We start from the raw sequence: 25,582 nt of genomic DNA, 5'->3' as shown, positions 1-25,582 counted from the left end.
CCCCTGTGTCTTTTGGGCATGACTCCAGTAGTCTTAGGTAAATTTCTTGTTTTCTGGGCCTAAAAAGATATCCCAGACCCATTCTGTCTTCCTTGCCCCAGATCTGGACTCGGCATCTCTCCAGGGAGCCCTAGTTCCCCATCGTAGGAGAGAGAGACCACTGTCCAGGCACAAGGCGTCCATTGCCGCTGCTCATGGTTGTTTCCGTGAGCAGAAGTACATAGGGCTATTAAATACATGCCCCTTAGAAAAAGAATTTATCAACTCATGCTGATATTTCCAATTCGAATTTAGGATTACAGGGTTTTTACTTAGCTTTCTTGATTTTGTATTTGGACCTCTGTTTTATCATCCTGAAAATCTTGTCACTGAAGGCATAAACGTAATTACGTCCATATGGCAACATAGTGTAGCAATTACACACGTGCACACACACAGCTTCCAAATAACAATGCTAGTATTAACCGGACACTGACAAGATTCCTGAGTACTGTTTGGATTTCTTTGCCTCTCTTCTTGTCCTTAGGACACACCTACCCCACTAGCTGTGATAGTAAAAGCACCATGTTTAACGACAACCTGGCTGGGGCACCTGGCTGGTTCAGTCCATGGAGCGTGCGACTCTTGCTCTTGAGGTCATGAGTTTGAGCCCCACATTAGGTGTTGAGATCGCTTAAAAAAATAAAATCTTTAAAATAAATAAATAAATAACTTGGATGGGGGCCTGGCTCAGTCGGTAGGGCATGCAGCTCTTGATCTCGGGGCTGTAGGTTGGAGCCCCATGTTGGGTGTAGAGATTACTTGAAAATAAAATCTTTAAAAGAAATAAATTAGGGACGCCTGGGTGGCTCAGTTGGTTAAGCGTCAGACTTCAGCTCAGGTCATGATATTAGGGTCCTGGGATCGAGCCCCCCATTGGGCTCTGTGCTCAGTGGGGAGTCTCCTTCTCCCTCTGACCCTCCCCCCTCTCTGTCTTTTTCTCTCTCAGAGAAATGAATAAAATCTCTTAAAAAATAAAATTAATAAATTAAAATAACTTGGAAAAAAATCCCCTCTGGGTATGCTACCAACTCAATGTACAACTATTTGATCATTTTACTACTTTTTTTTTTTTTAAAGATTTTATTTATTTATTTGACAGGACAGAGACAGCCAGCGAGAGAGGGAACACAAGCAGGGGGAGTAGGAGAGGAAGAAGCAGGCTCACAGCAGAGGAGCCCAATATGGGGCTCGATCCCAGGACCCTGGGATCATGCCCTGAGCCGAAGGCAGACGCTCAACCGCTGTGCCACCCAGGCGCCCCTGATCATTTTACTACGCTTTCACATTTTAACTTAAGTTGTAGGGATTTAAAAAGATCTTAAGATTTAATTTTGTTTTATAATGACGTAAAACAGAAGGTTCCAAAGTTAAAACTACCGAACAGGACGCGCTCAGGAAAAGCCCGACTGCCAGCCCCATCCCCCACTCTTCTCCTGCCTCCCCTTTTAGGGAACCATTATACTTAATTTTGGTTCCTTTTCCTTTGTTCTCAAGCACAGACACCTGTGATCTCCGTTCACTCATTTATGTAAACCCCTGGGCCGAGCCGCTCCCTGGAACTCCACTCCAGTTCGTCGCAGACCCTCATTTCCGGTGGAAAGGATGACTCTTATCACAGCGGAATGCCATCACCCCGCAGCAGCGGCCCATCATCACCCACGGAAGATCCACAACACCGTAGTGGCACAGAGATGCTGGCGCACCTGACCTCCCAGCCACGCCCCCTTTCCCTGCGGGCTCAGGTGCACCGAGAGCCTTCCCACGGGGCTCCCAGGTGAACTCCTTCAACCCAGGCCGAGCACCAGGCCCTCTGCAGAGGTCACAAACCGTTGATCTCCCAGGAGAGGGCGATGGGTTAGTTCCATGTCTGTCCTGCTCACGGGACTTGAGCTCCCAGGGTAGAAACCATCCCTCCCGCCCCATCTCTGTGCCCCATCCCTCAGCTGCACGCCTGGCACGTGGCAGGTACTTCACAAAGCGTGGATAAACGAAAGGGAAGCTTTCTGTAGCTAAACCAACTTGGATACAAAAGACCTGGCTTCAGATCCTGGCTCTACCGTCTTCTTCCCCGGGGGTGGCGGGCGAGTCACCTGGCTGTCCTGCATCTTGGCTTCTGTCTCAGTGAACTGGGAGAAAGGCCTCTCTGCTGAGGACTGCCCTGAGGGGTAAATGAAGTCAGAGGTAAAGAATGACAGCGTGGGTGTGGGAGCAAAGCCAGTAAGGAGAGCAGACAAAGGAACTGGGAAGAACGTGGGGGGCTGGACCAGAGATGGGGGAGTCAAAGAGCGAGCAGTAAGAAAGGGGCCTCAGTCAGGAACATGCATCAGTGCACTCAAACCGCGTCCAGGAGACAGGCAACGATCGCGGTAAGCGATTATGACAGTAAGCAGCAGAACTGGCTCTTGAACCCGGCTCTAGTGACAAGGCCCGGCCACCATCTGACTGATGAGGACAAGATCTGCAGGGGGTCCTCTCTCCTCTCCTCCCCTCTCCTCCCCATCTCTCCTGGGAACCCGCAGTCCTACTCCTCTCCTTTTCCTCTGCTCACACAGCATGGCCAATGCTCCAGACCTCCCCCCAACAAGTTCCCAAGGTAAGACTCTCCTTTTTCCCAGACTTGGTCCTAGAACCCCTCCCACCTTGATCTCTGTCCCATCACCGGTGTCTCCAGGAGGGAGGGCAAAGAAGGCGTATTCAAAGTGGTACAAAGGAAGAGAAAAGAGAAATTTTCAAATGACAAATTCCCAAAGACGTTTTATTACACCTAAATCCCATAGGGCAGCCCGGGCTGCTTTGTAATTTACACAGATCAACACGCATGATTCGATAGGAAGATACGTAGGGCTCCAGTTCCTTTAAATTTGTATTCCAATTAATTCCCTTTGGTGTCTTCTAACAAACCCCTTCTCCTACCCTTACACCACCTCACTTCTGCTCACGGATGATGGTTTCCCCTGTCTTACTCAGAAACTGAACAGGGGATCTCGACACAGGGTTTGTCGGAGTTGGGGGAGCCAGGGGAGACGGGCAGGGCGTGGGCTCGGGGGAAGGGCCACCTCGTCCTGCACACCTCCCGCTTCAAGCTTTCCGTCTGTAGCGTTTTTCTTTCACATTCTTCTTTTCAATAAGTCTTCTCAAGTATTCGAGCTTACTGTCGAGTTTGTTTATATAAAGCTGGAACTCAGGAACTAGATTATACCCTATAAAAAGAAGAGTTGATACAGAAAGGTCAAAAGTTTGGTGGTCTTCGTGAAAACAGCATGTGGGACAGCCAGACACCGTTCCCCACACCTGTACTAACGGGAAGAATTTTAGGTTCCTTAGAATGCCCTCCATGTTCCCATCCCATTGTCTTCAAGCACCTTCACTCTGTCTGAATTTAGGCGTGTAAGCTGCCAGAATCCAAGGGCTGATATGTCAAAGGTGGCTCTTCCCCTGGACCTTGATTTCTCATGTGATGCTCAGAAGCCCTTACTTGAAGGGGATGTGGGTGTTTTCTAATAATGAATTGTAAGACACCTGTACTTGGCCATTATCTTGCTTTTGTAATCTTGCTTCTTTGTCAGGTCATTCCTTATGGATGGGTTGATCATATTAACCCATCGGGGGGTGGACTTTGAAGGAACTGTGAGACATCAGGTGGGTGACACACCGGGCTGACTGGAAACCAGCGCTGCTACCGAGAAGTCTGGGTCTGAGGGCAGGTGGGGCAAAATGGTGCCCAGTTCCGTTCTCTTAACAGCAAAGGGAGGCTGTCATTCCAGTCCCTGGCTGTGCGTGGGAGAGGAAGAATTCTTACTACCTACTGGAAGCTGGAGTTAAAATCCTAAACAGCGAGTCTCAGAAGCATGGGCACAATGGACATCAAGGCAAACTGCAGTGTGGGGCGTCTTGGTTGGAGAGGCGGATATCTAAACCACCTGAGCTCCTTCCTGAGGGTGAACTGGAACGACTCTCCCCCTCGTGGAAAGAGCATTTGGGGTGTGGCACGTGGGAAACTATACAATCTGCATGTGCCTGCTGCAAGAGCCGTGAACATTTTGTCGGGGACGATGGGAACATGGCAGGATTAGACCAAGAAGGCAGATCAGGCAGATGGGTCCCTTCAGCTAGGCTGCTAGCGTTTGGACCTGGTTAGGATGATGTCACCCTTTGGAAAAGGAATTGGTACTGTTAATATCGTATACAGTGTAATATGGGAAAATGATCATTATAACTGGTGTCCTTTTTCCTCTGTGAGTATTGTCAGAGGAGGAAACAAATGCAAGGGAAAACAATCAATGAAGCAGGAAGGAAAGATGGGGAGAGAATCACAAATAGGCCTTTGTTGATGGGGAGGGGGGAGCATGTCTGGAGATTTAAAAGTTTTGAAAGATACATATAATCAGTTGGGGTAATACTGAGTGGGCAATATTCATTGGAGACCAATTCTATGGTATTAGCGGGTGTAAAGGTTTCAGGAATGGTTAGGAGAAGTAGACTGTAAAGACAATGAATTCAGGGAATGTGTCTAGTTCACCACAATTTTAGAGAGACACAGACAAACTGACGGTGGGAAAACTGCAGAATATTTGCATTCTTGCAACCACAGCAATAAGGTGAGCCAAGAAGTTTGACCCAGTGGGTTAGAGGGTCCCAGGAAGGCTGGACTGGTCATGTCTACTTCCAGCATCCCAGTATCTGGGGTGTGATCCCCAAGAAAATGTAGTGAACAATGCATGCTCTAGTTAACCCCACCTTGAGGGAATGTGTGGGAGTTGGGGATGGGCTTGTGAACAGACCAAGATAAAGGCGTGAGGGAGATAACTGGAGTTGTGTTTGGTAAGGTTACCTGAGCCTCCACTCTCATGGGAGCATCAGGGTGTTGCTGAACATCTTGCTTCTCCTACTCTCTCTGGCCAAGACCAAGTAGGTAATAAATCATGTCACTGTCCATCCTGTGGTCTCCTCTGTTCTATGCACTGGCCTCGCTGCCGGGACTGGGAAAACGAGCCGTCTCCTCCGCCCACACATGCCCTGTACAGATTGGCCCCTCCCAGCCCCTGCCCTTCAGCTGACTCTCCCTCCCCTACTGTTGCCAGAAGACATGGGTCCACCCAGAGAAGGAAGAAAACAGGACTCAAAAAATTGCAAAGTGGAGTGAGAGTTGATCTTACGCAGGTTGGGGAGACTCATGAGGTTGGTTTCCACCACTCTGTTGTTCAGCGGCTGGGTCCTGCGATAGCCATTGTGGAGAGTCTTGTTCTCGTGATCCACTATGGAATTCTCTAGCTTCCAAATCTACAGGCCACATGAAGTGAATTATGGAGGGGAAGAGGTACTGGGTGTTTAAAGGGGCATCATTAGCCATTGAACTAGAGCTTGAGTTTAGGTATATAACCCCGATAAAACAGGTATGAGAAGATCTCAAGTTCTGCTACATGGCAGGCAGAGCATCCATCCATCCATCCTTCCAACCATCCATCCATCCATCCGTCCACCCATCTATCCATCCATCCATCCATCCTTCCAACCATCCATCCATCCGTCCACCCATCTATCCATCCATCCATCCACCCATCCTTCCAACCATCCATCCATCCGTCCACCCATCTATCCATCCATCCATCCATCCATCCATGCATCCATCCTTCCAACCATCCATCATCCGTCCACCCATCTATCCATCCATCCATCCATCCATCCATCCAACCATCCATCCATTCTTCCAACCATCTCTTAATTGTGTTCTATGAGTATTTGGTCACCAGCAGAAAGAAGAAAAAGAAACAAACAGATTTCTGTGTGGGTATCCTTGAATAGGGGTCTTTCCACCTTTTCCTGCATTGGGGAAATGAAAAGTTTAAGAAAAAGATTTATTTGTTCTTGAGAAAGAACATCACCCAGAAGGAAATGCCAGCTTTGCCTCTGCAACCTCAGTTACCTTTGTCCTTTCATTAACCCAACAAATATTTATTCTGCACCCATGCTATGTTGGGGAACAAAAGGTAGCTGATACAGCTCTTCTCCTCAAAGGGCTGCAGGCGTGTTAGCACGGCAAAGAGCTACCAATGTCAGTATGTCAATGTCCTTGCATAAAGCCATTTATGAAGTTAGAACGTAAGCTCATGAGGACGGGGGTTCTGTCCATCGAGCACCTAGAGCAGTACCTGGCAGGAGCATCTGCTCAGTAAATATTTGCCTTCACCATATGGCTCTTCTCCTCTGACTGAGGTCGGGTCCCTGTCCTTTTGCTGCATCCAAGGCCCAGGGTTCCTTGGATTCCCTGATGCCTCAACGTGCCCATCTCTGCCACATCTCCGGTAGGATCACCCACGGCAACAGAGGTGAGGCACAGGAGCCCCGGGCATGAAAGCACCCTAGGAGCCCAGGTGTTGGCATTAGGTGAGGTGTAGGGGAGCACTCTTGTGAGCCAGCAGTCAGAGGGGAGACTAGGGAGGTGACACCGGGCCTTACCTGTGCACTGGAGAGCGGCACGTGATGGACTAGCACGAACCAGTGGACGTTCTCAGTGCAGGGAGGAGTGGTGAGGGACCCCTGATAGCTGTAGTAGTGGTGGGTGTTCTCGGGGAGCATGTCCAGAATGTCAAGGCCACTCAGAACCGTGCTTTGTCCTAACAGAGGGGACAAAGGATAAAAGAATATGAGGGGCCACCGGTGCCCCTTGGGAGGACGGCTCAGGTCAGACCTCTCCATGTTCGAATCTCCCAATTCACCAGAACATAGAAGCTGATTGTTGGAAACATTTCCCCCGTCTGCTGCTTCCCAGAGGGCGTAAGAGCAAAAACTCTGGAGAGAGAGCCACTCAATACCTCCCCCTGGCTGAGTGGCACTGGCCGGGGGCTCACTCCTCAAAGGCTGCTCCCCCATCTGTGCCAAGGGAACGCTCAAGAGGATTGCTCCGAGGATAAAGGGGAGGGGGTGTGCTTATGAAGTGTGGACACTGAACTTGCTCACAGGAAAATACTCAGGAGCCTCACGTCATCGCAGCTGTTGGGCAGACCATACGCTTTATGATAAATGAAAAAGGGAATTATGACTGCTAGGGGCTTCGGGGTGAGCACTCTCAAAGGAAGAACAAAGTTCCTTGGTGTGGGCTCACTTAGAAATGGGTGGATAGAGGGGTGCCTGGGTGGCTCAGTTGGTTAAACGTCTGCCTTTGGCTCGGGTCATGATCCCAGGGTCCTGGGATCGAGTCCCGAGTTGGGCTCCCTGCTCAGTGGGGAGCCTGCTTCTCCCTCTCCCTCGGCCCCACCCCCTTCTTGTGCTCGCTTTCTCTCTCTCAAATGGATAATACAATCTTTTTTAAAAATGGGCAGATAGAGATTAGATGGGGAGACTCAGAACCAAGCAGGGTTGCAGGCGGTGCTGAGCTCGTCCTGCCGTGCCCCCAGGGAACCAAGCTCAGCCACAGGTGGGGTGTCGGGGGGAGGCGCTGCCACAGGGTGTCTGGAAACTCCCAGCACCGGTACCCCTGCATCTAGAGAACCCCTCTTCTGTTCATGTCATGGCTCTAAGCCCCTGGGCTCAGCATGACGCCATCGAAGAAACATGGAATTGAGCTGAATTTTGCTTCACTTTCCCTGAGCACTTTGCATGTTTTTAATGGCAAAGAGGTTACAGGTTTTTTCAAAGTTTCATTGAGAGAGAATGAGAGAGAGAGAGAGCACGAGAGGGGGGAGGGTCAGAGGGAGAAGCAGACTCCCTGCTGAGCAGGGAGCCCCCCGCGGGACTCAATCCTGGGACTCCAGGATCATGAACCTGAGCCGAAGGCAGTTGTTCAACGACTGGGCCACCCAGGCGCCCCAAAGAGGACGTAGTTTTTACATAGACATAAATAGGCTTGCTATACCAAGGCGTCAGAGTCTAGTCGTGCATAATCCCATGAATAGGCAAAAAGAATTCTTAATGTTAGTGTTATTGGAGAGGCTTCAAGTTACACTTTCTAAAGGGCTCTAGCGCATAGATTTAGTTTCATCATTAATATATTATAGCGAGTAATATATTTAAGTGAGTTAAGAATTCCAGAACCGTGGTGCAACCACTAAGGAAAAGGATATGACAGCTACTTTAAAAACTAAGCATAGAATTACTATATGATCCAGCAATTCTCCTTCTCAGCTTATACACAAGAGGACTGAAAGCAGGGAGGTGAAAACAGTAAGACCTGCCGATAGTTTGGATGTGAGGGATAATGGAAAGAGGAAAATGAAGAATGATTCTGGGAGGGGCACCTGGCTGGCTCAGTTTATACAGCACGCAACTCTTGATCTCAGGGTCATGAGTTCACGCCCCACGTTGGGGGTGGAACCTACTTAAAAAGAATTATTTTTTAAGTTAAAAAAAAGTGATTCTGGGATTTGGGGCTTAAACAATGGGCTGGATTATGATGCTCTTTGCTGAGATGAGAAAATCTGTTTAGGGACAAACCTGGGGGGTGGGTTAGATTGGGCCATGCTAAGTTTTAGATTCACAGGCCAGTATCAAGCAAGCAGTTGGATAGAGGAATCCGGAGTTGAGAGGGAGGCCAGTGCTGTGAGCAGTATTGATCAGAAGCGCAATTTTTTGAATCAGAAAAGGAAATGGATGTGGGTCAGTTCGTAGAAACAGAATAGCTGAGGTCGTGCATTCGAGGAAACAGCTCAGAGCACAGGCCTGTGGCTTCTCCTGCTGGCCTTGCTAAGGGTCCGTAAAGCAGCCGGCTGGTTCTTGCATCTGCCCTGCCGCACCTGTCTCGCCTGATACTGTCACTGCGTGGAGGCCCAGATGCAGATTTTTGGAATCCACAGCCCAGAGAGGGCAGTGAAGGCATGGGACTGAAGAAGACCCCCTGGAAAGGCAGAGCCTGCAACCCCACCATTAATTAGAGCAGGAGCGGAAAGAGTGGAGTTGGGAGTGAGCGGGAGTGTGGCCAGAAGGAGAGCCAGGAGTAATGGATCCTTGTTTCCAGGTCAATTAAGAGAAAAGAGATGCGGCCAGGTGATCTGACAGAGGTGACCATAAAGGGATGGTGGCCAGCCGGGGCCAGCCAAGGGCCAGCGAGAAAACAGAACAGGACCACGAGGCAACGCGTTCAAGGGCGCCTCAAAGACAATGGAAGATGGGAAGATGGTGAGGGAGTGGCTGGGGCAAAAGAGAGTCGTGCCTGCTGGTGTTTTGAACCGGGAGGTATTAGAGCACAGATGTGGGTGCTGAGCGGGATGACGGGTGAACGGTAAGAACTCGGGCTGCGGGACAGGAGAGAGGCGTGCAGGAGGAAGGACCCCGAGAGGGAGGGGCGGTGGCACACATGTGCAGGGTCGGCCTTGGTCGGGCACAAGGGCTCTCACCCGCTGTAACGGGGGAGGGCACGTGGGGCGAGGCAGGTGCAGACGGGCTGAGAAGATGAGTGAGCGTCTGACCACCTTCCTAGTGAAGCAGGAACAAGGCATGGAATCCGCTCCAAAGGGGAAGCAGGGGCTGGTGCAGGGGGGGCTTCGAGGGAGTGGAGAAAACGTGAAATAAGCATTCTGGAGAGGGGAAAAGCGAAGGCCCGGATGAGCAGTTAAGGATTTTCAGGCAGTGTTAATACGTGCTCATACTTACAGCTGCGGATAAAAATAACAGCAGGGGAGCCTGGGTGGCTCAGTCGGTTAAGTGTCTGCCTTCAGCTCAGGTCATGATCCCGGGGTCCTGGGATCGAGCCCTGCGTCGTCAGGCTCCACGCTCAGACGGGAGTCTGCTTCTCCCCCTGCCTCTCCCCCACCCCCACCCCCACTCTTGCTCTGATGAGAACAGAAGGCCCCTAAGTGGGAGGTCAAGGGACCCCCTGGAGGGGCAGGACCTGAAGTCAGGGAGAGATGGCCAAAGTCAAGCACAAAGCCTAGCTGTCAAGGCTGATGTGGTTCTTGTTCAGGTCACGGCTGTAAGGGTAGGTGGCCACTCGGACAAGAATTCCCCCTTCTGGAGGCAGAGGAAAGGAAGCCCAGCCCTGTCCAGATGCGATAATGAGAGGCTTCACTCTCGAGGTCTGTCTCAGCCTGAAGCTCAGGAGGACCTCTCTCTCTNAGATGCGATAATGAGGGGCTTCACTCTCGAGGTCTGTCTCAGCCTGAAGCTCAGGAGGACCTCTCTCTCTCTAGTGCCCAGAGTCATCGCCACTCGTGGGAACCAGAGGTGAGGCGAAGATGTCCCCAGTCCGTGGTACCCTGGCTTCCAACTGTGGGAGCAACAGGTGGGCTTTGTGGACAGGTTTCTCGGAGGTGTTCGCAGCCTGAGCCGACAGCAGGAATTGCCGGCATGAGAGCCCTTGCCCAGGGAGCGGGGCACTCGCCTGGTGGGGCCCGTGTGCCAACCTCTGGGCCGACATCCCCCTTCCCGGGCCCCTGCTCCCACCTCGCGCTCCTGCCACCGGGGGGCTTTCCTCACCTGGCTGCTGGATGTCGTTCAGGTGAGCAATGAAGTCACTGTAGTAGGTGTTTTCACCGTAATCCTTGACCTGGAGGAGAAACGCAGAGCAGTTCACCGAATGGAAAAGGGGCCTCCGTCTGGTAATTCAGCTGTGTGGTGTCCCTGCTGACTGGGCAGAGCCAGGGGGGCAGGGAAGAGGCAGCCCGTCCGCGCTCCAATGGTCTGGGGAGAGAAAATCTGGCTGTTCTTTGCCACCAACTGCCTGGGCCCACTAGTCTCTTCCAGGCGGGCTGGACTGAAGCGTTTCGGCAGCTCCCAGGGAGAGAGCTCTCTCGGCAGTGACCGGTGAGGCTCTCAGGGCATGGCCCAAAGTCACTGTCACCATACCCCCGGTGACCCTGTTTGGGCAGGGCCTGCCGCAGGCCGGTTCCCTGTGACAAGGGGGGGGGCGGGCTTGGTCTCATGTGCTGCTTCCTCGTCCTCAGGACTCGTGACTGAGCCGGGACAGCCCTCTGTCCAAGGCAAAACGGCTCCAATTCTGCCCGCTCCCGGGTCACCAATTTTTGTGTGAGTGCTGACATTTTAGAAGTCAGACAAATTGCTTTTGGTGAAAAAGGTAGATTTTCAATGGTTCTTTTCAGTCAGTGGTGTTGATCCAATTCTTCTTCGCTGTGCATGAATTCCGATTTCTTGGATCTGTGACTGCTGCTTGCTACTTGTTTTCTAGGTGCCTCGTGGCTTTTTGTTCCTCTGTTCCACCTTTTGTGTGAAATACTTTCCGTGTACCATTTAACCATTTTTAATTATTAGCATTTGCTCTAGTGATTACAGCCGTTCCCCCTTATCTGAAGGGAATGCATTCCAGGACCCCCAGTGGATGCCTGAAACCAGGGGTAGCACCAAACCCGATATACACCGCGTTTGTTTCTATACATACCTGTGATGACGTTCAGTGTATGAATTAGACGCAGTACGAGACTAACGGCAATAATTAATAATCAAATGGAGCAATCATAACAATATACTGAAATAAAAGTTATGTGAATGTGGTCTTTCTCTCTCCAAATATCTCACTGTGCTGCACTCACTCTTGTGATGATGCGTGATGATAAAATGCCTATGTGATGAGATCAAGGAGGTGAATGACATAGGCGCCGTGACCTAGCGTTAGGCTACTGGAATACATCACTAGAAGGAACATTTTCTTCTAGACTGCACTTGACCTCGGGTACCTAAAACCTGGGAAAGTGAAACCGAGAATAAGGAGGGACTACTGCTCCAGATACAACTTGTCACAACCTACGTCAGGTTAATACTCACTTAATTCCCATAAAATGTAGCAACTTTGCTCCAAGCTAGTTCTATTTCTATTTTCCCCACTTTGGTCCCCGACATTACATCTACCTATATTGTAAACCTACCAATAAGTGGTATGATGATTGCTTTCAACAATCTTATGGGTTTTTTAAAAGAAATGTTTTAAAGATAAGACAAAAATATTTGTATATAGTATTTTATAGTTATCATTTCCAGTGCCCTTCATTTCTTTCTGTGGATTTGAGTTACTGTCTGATGAGTCACTGGCCTCTCAGCTGAAAGGATTTTCTGTAATAGTTCTTGTAAGACAGCAATTATCTCAGTTTTTCTTTATCTGGGCATGCCTTTGTTTCACCTCATTGTTGAAGGTGTTTAGCTGGATTAGGATTCCTGGTTGACAGGCATTCCACGGCCTTCTGATGACTTGTTTCTAATGAGAAGTCGGCTGTTAGTTGTAGTGTCAGTCCCCTGTTTACAAAAAATCCTTTTTCTCTTGTTGGTTTCAACAGTTTGACTTTGACTCTGATCAGACATGGGTTTTGTTCAGTTTCCTGGCTTAGTAAATTTTTTTCATCAAATTTGGGGAATTTGGGGGCCATTGTTTCTTCAATTTTTTTTCTATCACTCTCTCTTTTTCCTCTCCAAGACTCCCATTACGTCTATTTGGGCTGTGTGATCTTGTTCCCATGAATCTCTAAGGCTTTGTTCATTTTTCTTCAATCTTTTTCCTTTGTTCCTCAGACTGAATAATTTCTTTGTTCTCTCTCCAAATGTACTGCCTCCTTTTTCTGCTGCCTCATATCTGCTTTGAGACCATGTCTTGAGTTTTTCATCTTATTTATCATACTTTTCAACTCTAGACTTTTCATTTGGTGCATTTTTATCATTTCTGTTTCTCTATTGAGATTTCCCTTTTTAAAGTCATTGTCATTATACTTTCCTTTAATTCCTTGAACACATATATGAAGGTTGTTTGAAAATCTTGTCTGCTAAATCCCTGAGTCTACTCAGCGTCATTATCTGTTCACTGCATTTTTTTCTCCTAAATATGGATCATATTTTCCTATTTCTTTGCATGTGCAAAAATTTTTTTGAAAACTGGACATTTAAATAATGACATGATAGTAAATAGGAATTCCAATTTTTAAAAATTGTCCTGAGAGTTTTTTTGTTTGTTTGTATATCTGTTTAGTAATTTGCTTGGCCTTCACCTGCAGGATGTGTCTCCCCAGCCAGCTGATGTCTCCACTCTGTTCTTAAATCTTATTTTTAGGGTCAGCATAGCTTTGTGGTCAGCTCAATGATTTCAGCAGAGCCTGCCGCTGAAACCCCTCAAGCCCCTCACACCCTCTGCTGATGGATCTGTGTGTGGGTTGAGAGGCACATTCAGAGATCAGCCAGTTCTCAGGTCAGCCTCAGTTTTTGCTTGCTACCAGGCCATCTCGGGAAGCTCACACAGCCCTTCTGCGGCTCTCGCATTTCCAGGATCTCTCATTACGTTTCTGATTGGTCTGCCACTTGGTACTTTCCTCAACTAGATCTGCAACCTCAGATGATCAGAGCTGCAAGTGTTCCCTCTGTGTTCTGTCTTTTCTCTCAAGCTTGCTACTTTTACTGTTACTGCCTGGAGCCTGGGTTTTCAACTCACACTCCAAATCAAGTGGGTCCCCCACCACCAGGCAGTGAGGCTGCTGGTTCTCCTGTCCAGTCTGCCCCAGTAAAACCACTTTGCTGACCAAGCTAGAGGGTGGGGATAGGAATAGCCTCATTGTTCTTGCTCAAAATTGTAGCCACTTTTTACAAATAAATGTCTCAATTTGTTCTTTGTCTGTGGTTCATTTCCAGAACAGGGAAATGGTTGGTTTTGGCAATTTTATCCAACTTAACACTTGTTGGGGAAACTGAATTCGCTGACCACTTCTTGCCACCTTGCCACAAGTCCTGCCCTCGAGACTTTCTGAGAAAAGCAGAAGTGTTATCTTTACCCAGAAGGTGGCTGGCTTCCCCTTGCCCTCAGGCCAGTTAATGTTTGGCCAACTGTGCTGTGATCCTAGCTCTTTTTTTTTTTTTAAAGATTTTATTTATTTATTTATTCGACAGAGATAGAGACAGCCAGCGAGAGAGAGAACACAAGCAGGGGGAGTGGGAGAGGAAGAAGCAGGCTAACAGCAGAGGAGCCTGATGTGGGGCTCGATCCCATAATGCCGGGATCACGCCCTGAGCCGAAGGCAGACGTTTAACCGCTGTGCCACCCAGGCGCCCCATCCTAGCTCTTTTAAGTCAGGTGTCCAACTTATCCAAGGTCCCTGAGATTGGTGACACAGGAGCACAAAGACTGTGAGCAAGGGCTTCACTGACTCAGAGTTTTTTTTGAGAGTGGTGAGCTCCGAAAGAGATGAGGAGGGACAGGAAGGAAGACCTTTGGTCTACACTTGATACTCTGGACGCCAGTCTATGACTTCACGTCTGTCATTTCAGCCTACCTTAACGAGGGCTGCCAGCACAGCCAAACCATCGGGTTCACTCTGGGCTATAGCGAAGCTCTTGTATTTAGAATTGTAGTGAACGATGTGAATCTGTGGGAGCAAGAAAGTGTAAGTCAAGGGCGGTCCACACAGACTTCAACTATTTCAGGTTCTCAGGGAAGAATGAAAAGAAAGATGCCCCCCCCAAAGCCTCAGCCTGTCCCTCCCAAACAACTCTGAACTCCTTCCATCTGATTATGAGATCTATCAAGACCAGAAAGTTCTCCAAGAATAGAAAGAGCATGAGTGGGATTCTGGGGAGATGGCAATTCAAGGGCATTTCCCTGACCCCACGTCCCTCCAGGCAGACAAGGTGGCAGTGTCCAGAGGGCTCGTATGAGGCCACTGGGTTCTCCTGAGGTCTCCCAGGAGTGGGCATGGGTCAACTTGCTCTGGAGGACACTGTACACCATGGTCATCCTAAGGACAGATCTATGCAAGACAGAGACAACTCTGAAAATCTAACATGTAGAAATTCAGAGGGCTTGCCCCATTCCATGGGCTGTAAACTCCTGCCTTGCTGTGCATTCTGGGAGAGCAGGGACCCTGCTGGAACCCCTGGCACATAGCAGGGATCAATAAATAGTCGTGAATGAATTAAAAAAAAAAAAACCTTAGGGTGATTTGACTGTCACCATGCAGTCCCCTTGATTGTTTTACTAAAGAAAGTGACTGTGGTGTTTGAAAGAGAAAAGAGGACCTGGCTGGAGTCCTCAGAGTACCTCAGCCACAAATCTGATTCCATCGATGGTATGCTCAGAGCCGCTGATCTCTGAGGATGCGCCACCCCAGTGGAAGTGCATCTGCTCGGCTATGTACACGGTGCCGTCGGTGGCCGTCATCCGCATGGTCGGGGGCAGGCTGATCTGCACTGGGAGAGAAGACGAACGAGGGCTGCGAGTGTGCAGATGGGTATGGATGGGTCAGGTCTACTGGCCAGGTAGCTCCCCTGCTCCCCTGCCCACTTATGGGGCAAGCCAGGATGACAGTGGCTTAGAACTCCACCAGCAGGGTCACCCATGGGGAGGAGGTGACTGGCACACAGGGCAGGATGAGAGAGCTGGGCTGGGCAGGTGCCCATGTCAGGGCACACGCTCTCCTACCCAGACCTGGAGGGCAGGGGCAGGACCACGGAGTGGCAAGGCCAGCTTGTCAGCCCTAGGGAAGGAGGATGCCCTAAAAAATACGGCCAGTGGATGTGGAAACCAGAATGCCACTCTCTACTTCCGGCCAATTTTGTAATTTGCCCACATTGTAGGAATAGGAAGGGGGCCCTCTTGGGACTAGTTCGATGACTTTTACTCCCAGAGTACCGTAAGTGAGGCCAAGTTGAGGTGTTTAGTATAGTCATCCTGGGTAGCCTTTTAGAAATAGCCCGACAAGCTCCCTGCTCAGCCGGGAGTCTGCTTCTCCCTCTGCCCCTCCCCCTGCTCCTGCTTTCTCTCTCTGTCTCTCTCTCTCTCTCTCAAATAAATAAATAAAATGTTTTTAAAAAAGAAAGAAAAGAGAAATGGGGCACCTGGGTGGCTCAGTCGTTAAGCATCTGCCTTCAGCTCAGGTCATGATCCCAGGGTCCTGGGATCGAAAAGAGAAATGGGGCACCTGGGTGGCTCAGTCGTTAAGCATCTGCCTTCAGCTCAGGTCATGATCCCAGGGTCCTGGGATCGAGCCCCACGTCGGGCTCCCTGCTCAGCGGGGAGGCTGCCTATCCCTCTCCCCACTGCTAGTGCCCTCTTTCTCTCTCTCTCTCTCTCGCTCTCTCTCTAAAATAAATAAATAAAATATTTGGAAAAAAAAAAAAAGCAATAGCCCAACGACCAGATGACTCCATCTCATAAAAGGGAGAATCACTGCAGGCTTCACTGCTTTTGTTTTATGGACGAGGAAGTCAACCTGGAGGGTGGAAAGACTTGCTCAGAGGCACACAGGTCATGGGGGGGGGGGGGCAGACCGGACCAAGAACGGGGCATGGCCGGGATAGGATGTCCCCATTACAGGCCTCCCCTTGTCTTCGGAAGACAAGAGACCAAATTCTACAGCAAGTCTGGAATCGCACGAGCTCCTGGCCTGAGGTTTAACTTGGTGTTCTTATCCGTGGATGCGTTCAAGTGTCAAGTTCCTGCCAGTGGGAAAATGGGCCACTCTTCCCACTTCCTCCACCTGCTCGTGCCCTACAGGCTGGCCCCAGGGAGGTCACCCTGGTCACCTAGCTGCCGTTGTTCGCTTCACTGGCTCAGGCCTCAGAGACATCTCTACATTTTGGAATGAGCCAGAGAAAAGGAAGACACGGGAGGGTGACAGCAAAGAGTGACGCAGAAAAAGATCTATACATAATTTAGGACTGGGGCAGGGACAGGCAGCAGCTAGTCTTTGAGCCAGGTGTCTCCATTTAAAGTCATCAAAGAGGATGATAAACAAGTAGGTTTCCTTAAAGAGCAAATGCTAGGGATTTGATATCTATCAATAATGTCCCCTTCGTCCCTTCCAATTTGTCTAAAGCAGGAGGGAGCTGCGATTAAGTTCATATGCTTGTAAAGCAGGAATCTGGCCCCAAAGAGTCTAACAAGCGCTTTGGCAGAGCAGATATTTCGTGTCTGGTGCTTCAAACGCAGCCAGCCTCCAAATCGATGCTCACATGAAAAAAAAAAAAATGGAAAAGCCTTTAAAAGATGTGCAGAGTCATCTTTGCCAAGAGATAGGAAAGCAGAACACCAGGCCAGAGCTTTCTAATTGGACAGTTAGCCCCCGTGAGCAGTGATAAAACTCCTGATGGGTATGTTTCCCCCAAACACAGGTCCCTGCAGACAGAGTGTTTTGTTGCCCTAGCTGTATCCACAGGATCGCACGGGCTGGATTGAAAAATGGCAGCGATGTTGCTTCAGAGCACGTTACTGGGCCTTTGACGAGGTGAAGCCAAATGCCTGTCCCCCAAAATAAACTAGCTAAATTCACCTCCCGGATTCCGAAAAGTGATCTAAGTTTTAGCAGAAGGTGCTCCTCTTTGCTTGAAACTAAGTTCCTCCAAGTTCCTTTCAAGCCAGAAGAATCAGGTGATCTACGCATTTTCTGTGCTCAAGAAAAAGAGAGCAAATTGTGAAGGTCGTGAAGGTCAAAGAAACATGGAGGAACTAACTGCGGTTGGAGGGGACCAAGGCGGTAAGAGGGCTCCATGGATTGTAGGATCCTGGATTAGGTCTCAGAACAGAAGGAGGACATCTATGGGAACGTGATGAAATTCACAAGGGTTTGTGAGACAGTCGATCATGTTGTATGCATCAAGGTAGTAAGGTTAGAGGAGGTTAATATTAGGGGAAGGAGAAGGGTATATGGGAATTCTGTACTGTTTTTGCAGTTTTTCTAGTCTAAAACTATTTCAAAATGAAAGGGGTCTCGGCGAGGGGGGTGGGTATTTTTGTTTGTTTGTTTTAAGACAAAACCAGCCTCGCTCCCAGAGCCTTCAGAGATGGAACCTGCTAAGAACCCTACCTCACTCTGGGCACGTACTTGGGGATTTATCCTTTCACATGTAAGTCTTTTCCCCTCAAGTGCATCTGATCTATGTCAGGCTCTGTGCCAGGTACTGAGCTAGAAGGATGAATGACAGATCGCCCGTCCTTTCAAGGAGCCTAACAAATGGAGTGACTAATAGTACCTACTAAGAGAACAGTGTTGTTTCTCCCGCTGGCCTTTAAAGGCCCAATGTCTCAGGCCTGTAAGCTTTTCTGGAGCCTATGAATATATATTTTGGGGGATAAAGAATATATATGTTAATCAATGAGTACTGGTCCACCAACTGTTACCAGTCCACGACTAAATAGGGAAATTGAGAATAAGCTTTAGAAGCTCTGGTAGCAATTTAAGTTTGTCTCAATATCCAACTGTGTTTTCAATTTCTTTTTACTGAAATACCATTTTATATCTGTGGAATCTAATAATAAAAGATAGGGTACATAAAAATGTAAATACAAAGTAGAATTTGAAATTAAAAGCATGGTGCCACGTGTATGAGCTCCCCCCACAATTAAGTACTTACGTATGAATCTAACAAAGTGTGGACGGGATCTAGATGAGGAAAGTTCAAAATTCTGATGAAAGAAATCAAAGAATAAAGAAGTGGAGAGATGGTCTGTGTTCCTGGGTAGAAAGAGCTGGTACTGCCAAGGTGTCAGATCTTCTCTACTTGATCCATGGAGTCAATGCCATCAAAATTCCAGCAAGTTGTTTTGTAGATATCAACAAATGGATTCTGAAGTTTCTGGAGCAGCGAAAGACCCAGTATCGCCAACACAGGATTGAAGAAGAAGAGAGCTGGAGGACTGGCACTACCTGACTGGAAGACTTACTATTAAGTGACAATCAGTAGAAGGTAGTGTTAGTAAGAGACAAATAGCTCAGTGGAACCAAATAGAGAGGCCAGAAATAGACTCAAATAAATCTACTCAACTCATCTCTAGCGAAGGAGCAAAGACAGTACCATGGAGTCTCTTCAACAAACGGGGCCGGAACAGCGGGACATCCACATGCCAAGAAACCAGTCTAGACCCAGACCTCACGCCTGTCACCGAGATTCACTCAAAATGGCCCACAGACCTAAATGTAAAATGCAAAACCATAAAATTCCTAGAACATAACATAGATGACCATGGATGTGGTGAGGCCTTTTTAGACACAACACCAAGACAGGATCCATGAGATAAATCCTTGATGAGCTAGACTCCATTACAATTAAATTCTTCTGTTCTGTAAGGGGTACCCGGGTGGCTCAGTTGGTTAAGTGTCTGCCTTCGGCTCAGGTCATGATCCCAGGGTCCTGGGATTAAGCCCTGCCTCAGGCTCCCTGCTCAGCAGTGAGTCTGTCTCTCCCGCTCCCTCTGCCCCTCCACCTGCCTGTGCTCACTCCTCCTCTCTCTCTTTCTCAAATAAATAAAATCTTTTAAAAATAAATAAAAAGTTCAATTCTGTAAAAGACACTATCAGGAGACTTAGAAGGTAAGCCTCAGACTAGGAGAAAATATTTGCAAAAGACACATCCGCTGAAGGACTCCTAGCCAAAATATACAAAGAGCCCTTTAACACTCAACAATAACAACCAGCCTGATCAAAAAATGGGCCAGAGACCTGAGCAGACACCGCACCACGGACGTACGGATGGCAAACAAGCATGCGAAGAGAGACTCCACATTGTATGTCCTCAGGGAAATACAAATTAACACCAGTGAGATACCATGGCACACCTATGAGAACAGCCAAAATCCAGAGCACTGTTACCCCCAAACGCTGGGAGGGTGTGGAAGAGCAGGAGCTCACTCACTGCTGGCGGGGCCGCAACATGGCGCGGCCACTTCGGAAGACAAAACTAAACACGGTCTTACCATACAGCTCAGTTATCGTGCTCCACCCAATGGAGCTGAAAACTTATGTCCACAGAAAACTCTGCCCATGGATGTCTATGACAGTTTTGTTCATAATTGCCGAATTATGAGCTTGGAAGCAGCCAAGATGCCGTTCAGTGGGTGAACGGATGAACGGTGGTCTATCCGGACAATGGAATATTATTCAATGCTAAAAAGAAATGAGCTACCAAGCCATGAAAAGACATGGAGGAACCTTAAATGTGTTACTCAATGGAAGGAGCCAATCTGCAAAGGCTACATACCATATGATCCCAACTCTGTGACATTCTGGAAACATCAGAACTATGGCGATAGTAAAAGGATCAGTGGCTGCAGGGGGTGGAGGGAGGGGGAGCAATGAACAGGCGGAGCACAGGGGATAATTAGGGCTGTGAAAATCTCTGGACTTTCGGTGATTATGTTGTGTCAAGGTGGGTTCATCCACGGTAAAAAAAAAAGAAAAGAAAAAGAAAAAGAAAAAGAAAAAAAAAGTACTATTCTAGGGGCGCCTGAGTGGCTCAGTTGGTTAAGCAACTGGCTCTTGATTTCAGCTCGGGTCATGATCTCAGGGTCGTGGGATGGAGAGACCCACGGGGGGCTCCATGCTCAGCACAGAGTCTACTCGAGATTCTTTCTCCCTCTCCTTCTGCCCCTCCCCCTGCTCTATAAATAAATAAATAAATAAATAAATAAATAAATAAAATCTTTAAAAAGATACTGTACCATTCTGGTGAGTGATATTGACAATGGGGAAACAGTGGATGTGGGGGCAGAGGGTGTATGAGAAATCTCTGCACTTTCCTCTTCATTTTGCTATGAGTCTAAAACTGCTCAAAAAAATGAAGTCAATTAAAAATATGTGTGTGTATATTACACATATCTATCTATCTTAGGTTCCTAAATCTAAAAAGAACCCTACAAAATCAAAATTAATAAGTGTTTAATTATATCATATCAATTTTATTGTTAAACTTGCTCATCAAAATGTTATTAGATTTGAAAATTTGTTGATTAGGGTGTTTTTTTTTTCCTTCAGTAGAATTCTCGAAGCTTGGAGCTTGCTGACAATGTAAAGCCAATTGTAAAGAATTCTAAAAATCTTTCAAAATACTTGACATCAAAAAAATATAAGTAATGGGAGCCATTTGAGTGCATTCCAATATGTTTGATATGATAATGGGTAGATGGGGAAACCTACAGGCTTCCAGCCTCCAGAGAGCCCAGTACAGCCCATAGGAGGAAGGTCCAGGGCCCTCTCCAAACTGGGAGGAGGGGGCCGCTGTAAGCCCCACCTCCCCAGAAGCTGGGACCTTCCTAACCCCTCCCCTCTCCTGGGTCCTCAGCACAAAGCCCTACCCAGCAGGCATGCAACAGAAACAGCCCATGTTGCCTATGGGGTCTTCAATCCTTTGATACTTCTGGCTGCCTGTCCTGGTGGGGTCAATAAAGCTTCTCCCCCACCCTCAGCCGCCACCCTTGGCCCCTCTTCATCAAGGGCAAGGAGAGCAGGGGAAGCTCCATCCTGCCGGCTTGCTGGAGGCTTCAGAGAGTAACTTTGGAAACAGGAGCTTGACGTTAATGATTGAATCAGGCTTTCATGAATTCTTTGCAGAGTTCAGTGATTTCGGCCACATGTGCCTGAGGCCTTTTATCGATCTTCATTCTCCCGTGTCCACCAGCCCCATCAAGGGCAACTGGTTTTATCTTCTCCATCGTGCAAATAGGAGATCTAAGTCCTGTGACCTCCATGCACCTATGTGGGTGGGCAGTAAATCAGCCCAGAGCATGTGGAGTGGGTGGGGGTGTTTGAGGAGGACGTGGTTGAGGAATCAGACATGGGGGCTGGGGGTCTGAGTCTGGCTCAGCCACCAGAGACTGCAGGACCTTAAGTCCTTCTGCCTCCCAAGGCCGCTAGCCTCCAGCCTAAACAATACCCCTTGCCGGGGGTGGAGGGCATCACCAGGCTCAGGGGAGATGGGTCCACTTGGAAAATCAAAAGAATGTTCAGTAAACGTAAAGCACGGATTTTCCAGTTGAACAGTCCAGGCTTCTGAAGTGGGGGGGGGGTCTCCAAGATCCAGGTCAGCCTTTTCCTGTCTGACCTCCACCCCCTTCCTAGAAGAGGACCCAATTCAAGACCTCAAGAGCCTCTTTTTAAAACCTTTGAGGCACACCTGTGTGGCTCAGTCGGTTAAGCGTCTGCCTTTGGCTCAGGTCATGATCCCAGGGTCCTGGGATCGAGCCCCGCGTCGGGCTCCCTGCTCAATGGGGAGCTTGCTTCTCCCTCTGCTGCTCTGCCTGCCGCTCCCCCTGCTTGTGCTCTCTCTCTCTCTCTCACTGTCAAATTAATTAATTAATTAATTAGTCTTTTTAAATAAATAAATAAAATAAGCAAAACCTTTGAGAAATACTGGGCCCGCCTGTCAGGCATAGTGAGCCAATCAGACTCAATACAGAAAATACGGAAAGTCCAACCAGGGCACAGGTGCGCGGACCTCTCGGGCTGGTCAGGGGCCTCAGCAGCACGGCCTCTGTCAGCTGCATTTCCCACTGGCTGGGTCAGAGTGAGCTTGGGGAGAGACTAACACGCAGAAGGAAGGAGCCAGCCAGGAATTGAGGCCAAAGACAGAGGCCCTTCTGCACAGCTTGGGGTGGAGGCCACCGCCCGCCTGTGGCCTGCAGCTCCCAGCCTGAGTTCTGTGTCTCCCGTGTGCCGCTCTGGCCCCTGGCACCTGACGCCGCTGCCAGGCACCTGTGGACAGCGTCCTGCCACCTGCCCCTTACCTGTGTGGCCGTTGTTGATCATGGGGAACTCGCCTGCCTGGACATCGTAGCCTGTCAGGTTCAGAGCCTTCAGGGAGGGGTTGTACTGAACCTTTCTCCACTGCAGGTTGATGGGTGACTGTCTCATCCCCCCGCAGGTGGGGTACTCCCTTGGCCAGTGCGCTTCGTCCAGTGTCCCCGCTGTGACAGGAGAGAGCCAAGGGGTTAGAGTTGGAGGGGCTTAGCTCACAGCAGGGCCTGCCCAGCGGGAGGCCACAATCAAGGCCAGGGTCTCCCTTCTAGAAAGCAGAGCCTGACCCCCAGAAGGAGGTGGGAGGGACACCGTCAAAGTCCGCTTGGTGGAACTTGGTGTCTCAAGGGCTTTGACATGGATTCCAGACTCCCCTGTTGCTGTCACTCATGCCGAGAACAGTCAGCTTTTGGAAAACAATGAAGGTCTTTAATATATAGTTTTCCCCTGGAATGGGAATATGCTGGTAAATGCACTAGAAGGCTCCTTGGGGCTTGTCATTGCTGTGTTACTCTCAGGGGTCCTGTCCCCATTTCCTCCTAATGGCACAGTTTTCCTTTCCCTCCCCCAACAACCATGCAGTCCCCTCCCCTCCCCCACCTGTTTACTTGCTCCAGCCCCTTTCATGGGATCCCAGTATGGTCAAGGCCACCTGGGTGCCTACACCTACGGATTCAGGGCAAGAAGGGGAAGCATCACGTTCAAAGATGACCAAAGTGATTAATTGAAAAGAATCAAAGTAAGGAAATGTCTCTTTTAAAGGTGGGCAACGATTCTAGGGAGAGAAGGAAGAAAGCTAGTGGTTGTAACGGGCCCGCCCCTTCACAGTTGGGATGGTAGCTGCATGGCAAGCTTGTTTTAAGGAAGATGTTTGTACTGGGGCCCCTCACAGCTGCTTGGTTTTGTAATCAACAGAAAAGTCAATTTTTTTCTATTTCTCTGCTCTTCTTGATTTAATACTACAAACCAATATTTAAACGAGTCTTTCCCAGAGGTGGGATGCCAGGATCAAGGCCAGAAGCCCCGAGCACAGCCCCTGCATGGATCGAGAGGCCTTGGCCTGTGTCCCTGGCAGTGTTGCAGTTTCTCGAGGATTCCTCAAAGGCCTTTGAAGCAGCTGCCCCGAGTGTTCCCGGTCCCCTGATGGCTTCCCAAAAGGCCCGCAGTCTCAGAGGCCGGGCTGAGCTTGGGAAGGACAAGACCAGCCTGTTGGAATTCTCTCTCTTGCTTATGCTTCTGAACCACCCAAAGTACCGACGAGCCACAGGAAGTAGTAGCCCAGGGCCTCTGTGGCACTGGCCACGTGTGAGCGTCCTCTGCTCCCGAGTGGAGCGGTTGGTCAGAGCTGGTGGCCCTGCCCTCTGACGCTGAACTCTCTGAGCCTCCCGTGATGTCCCTAATTCCGTTGCCCTTGACTTAACAGGACATACATCCACCCTGAATGCATGCTTCCCCTGGTGTCCAAAGCTGGGGGCGCTGTGTGGAGAGTGGGTCAGCCGGCGACGCTGAGGGTGCTCCAGAGCCCCATCCCTCAGTGCTGGGCAGGGAAAGGGGGGCAGGGACAGGAGCTCTCTTCACTGCCCCCCATGGGAGGGGTGACTCGGGTCCCGATGGGCACATCTGGGTCCCAGCAGAGTCACGGCTCCTGGGAGGCGGCAGCCTGGGGGCCGTGCAAAGTTGCTGGGTTCTCGGCAAGTCGGGGTGTTCTGGGTAAATCTCAGACCATGAACCCTCCAAGAAGAAAGCTCTCACAAGCCCGCACGCCCTCTGTGAGATGGCAGGGAGCCCTTTCTAGCAACTTCCTCCACCAGGCGCACAGCCCGCGAAAGCAAAGGGCTACGCAGTCAGAGGCGCCGCGCGGGCTCTCCAACCAGCACCGCGGCCAGAAAAGGTTCTAAAACAAAACACCTGCTGGGGAAGCAGGGGGTCCGGGAAGGGAGCGCGAACTCCCCTTGTCCCGATCGGGGTCTGAGTTCCGTGTGCTCTCCGTAGGCAGGAGGGGCAGCCCCAGCAGGTGAGGGTACCGAGGAGAGGCGCAGCCCCTGGGGTGGGGGCTTACCTGAGTAGGTCCACCCGGAGCCGTGCTGGGCCCAGGCGCCCAGGGGCAGCAGAGCCAGCAGCAGGGCCAGAGCTGCCATGGCGCCGCAGGTCCCGAGCCACGCCGATCCTGGGGCAGCTCTTCTTTTAAAAGCTCAGAAACTGTAAATAACAATTTACCAAGTCTCGCTGACTGACCCACCCTCAGCTGCACCCAGTAAAACAATAACACCTTCCCACAATGGTCCTTGTGACTCGGGTGACGGGGCCAGGTGGCGTGCACTTGCCCGAGCCCTGCTGGCGTCACGTGCACTGAGCCCACGGTTTGGGTTGTTCCATGTCCTAACTTATGAAAACTCACTTGAAGGACCACACAGTGCACCCTTTGTGGATGAGTGGCCGCAGGACAGGGAAAGGCCCAAGGCAGAGAGAAGCAGGATGGGGAGGATTTCCCGGGGACAATGACACTTCCTGTGCCCTTGCTCCTGGCAATTGGGGACTCTGGGAATGGGTGAGGGCCATCCCTGGGGCCCGAAACCCTAGCCGGATTTGGCTTGGCATTTCCTCCCCATCAGCAGTCCACACGGGCTGCCCCTGCAGACCTGGGCTGCCTTGGCTGCTGTCTTGGGAAATGGCCTGGCCCCCCACGCTTGGGCATGGACCAGTGTCCCACCCGGAGGCCCTTGTGTTCTTAGCGTCACTCTTGAACTGCCTGTAGACCCCGGAGCCCCAGCTCCGGAACCACATCCTAGGGTGTGCCTCGGGGCCATCGAGCTCCCGTGGGCCTCCTGTTTCTCCATGGGAAGCCTTTGTCCTAACAGCTGCAGCCCGCTTGGTCACACCCAAACGGGTTGGATCAGCGGAGGGCCTAATCCTCCCATGTCTACTCGGGTAAACAGTCCTTGAAGCCAGCTGAGGGAGAAACTTTTGAGTTTATACCTACTGACAGGCAGGCATTTCCCATGCCCTTCAAGAGAGGGCAAAGGCACAGGGCAGGTGGTGTCCCCTCAGGGCGCTTGGGGCACTGGCCAGACACCAAGGAGAGCAGCGCTAACCCACCCCCCGCTGCCCGAGCTCGTCGTGCC

At 50.0% G+C, this 25,582-nt stretch overlaps 1 protein-coding gene across 1 annotated transcript; it reads right to left on the bottom strand.

Moving 5' to 3' along the window:
* Nucleotides 1–2,725: 2,725 nt before the first annotated feature.
* Nucleotides 2,726–24,610, bottom strand: CA6 (carbonic anhydrase 6). Its single transcript, XM_034671715.1, has 8 exons — nt 24,520–24,610; nt 22,451–22,630; nt 14,996–15,144; nt 14,232–14,324; nt 10,450–10,519; nt 6,499–6,656; nt 5,199–5,322; nt 2,726–3,230 (listed from the first exon to the last, which is right to left on the bottom strand). Exons 1-8 carry the CDS (start codon nt 24,596–24,598, stop codon nt 3,121–3,123), a joined length of 963 nt encoding a protein of 320 aa, XP_034527606.1. The 5' UTR covers nt 24,599–24,610; the 3' UTR covers nt 2,726–3,120.
* Between the last annotated feature and the right edge of the window lie 972 nt (nt 24,611–25,582).

The sequence above is a fragment of the Ailuropoda melanoleuca genome, chromosome 11 (genome assembly GCF_002007445.2).
Source record: "Ailuropoda melanoleuca isolate Jingjing chromosome 11, ASM200744v2, whole genome shotgun sequence".
Lineage (NCBI taxonomy): Eukaryota > Metazoa > Chordata > Mammalia > Carnivora > Ursidae > Ailuropoda > Ailuropoda melanoleuca.
The sequence above is the reverse complement of the archived record's forward strand: the minus strand, read 5'-3'. Positions and strand labels throughout refer to the sequence as shown.

Excerpts from the sequence above, each read along its gene's own strand:
- CA6 (XM_034671715.1), bottom strand. The coding sequence starts at position 24,598 with ATGGCAGCTCTGGCCCTGCTGCTGGCTCTGCTGCCCCTGGGCGCCTGG. Across the intron at positions 10,520-14,231 it reads TGCTGGCAGCCCTCGTTAAG|GTCAAGGATTACGGTGAAAA; the intron begins GTAGGCTGAAAT and ends TTTCTCCTCCAG. Across the intron at positions 5,323-6,498 it reads TGCCGCTCTCCAGTGCACAG|ATTTGGAAGCTAGAGAATTC; the intron begins GTAAGGCCCGGT and ends TGTGGCCTGTAG.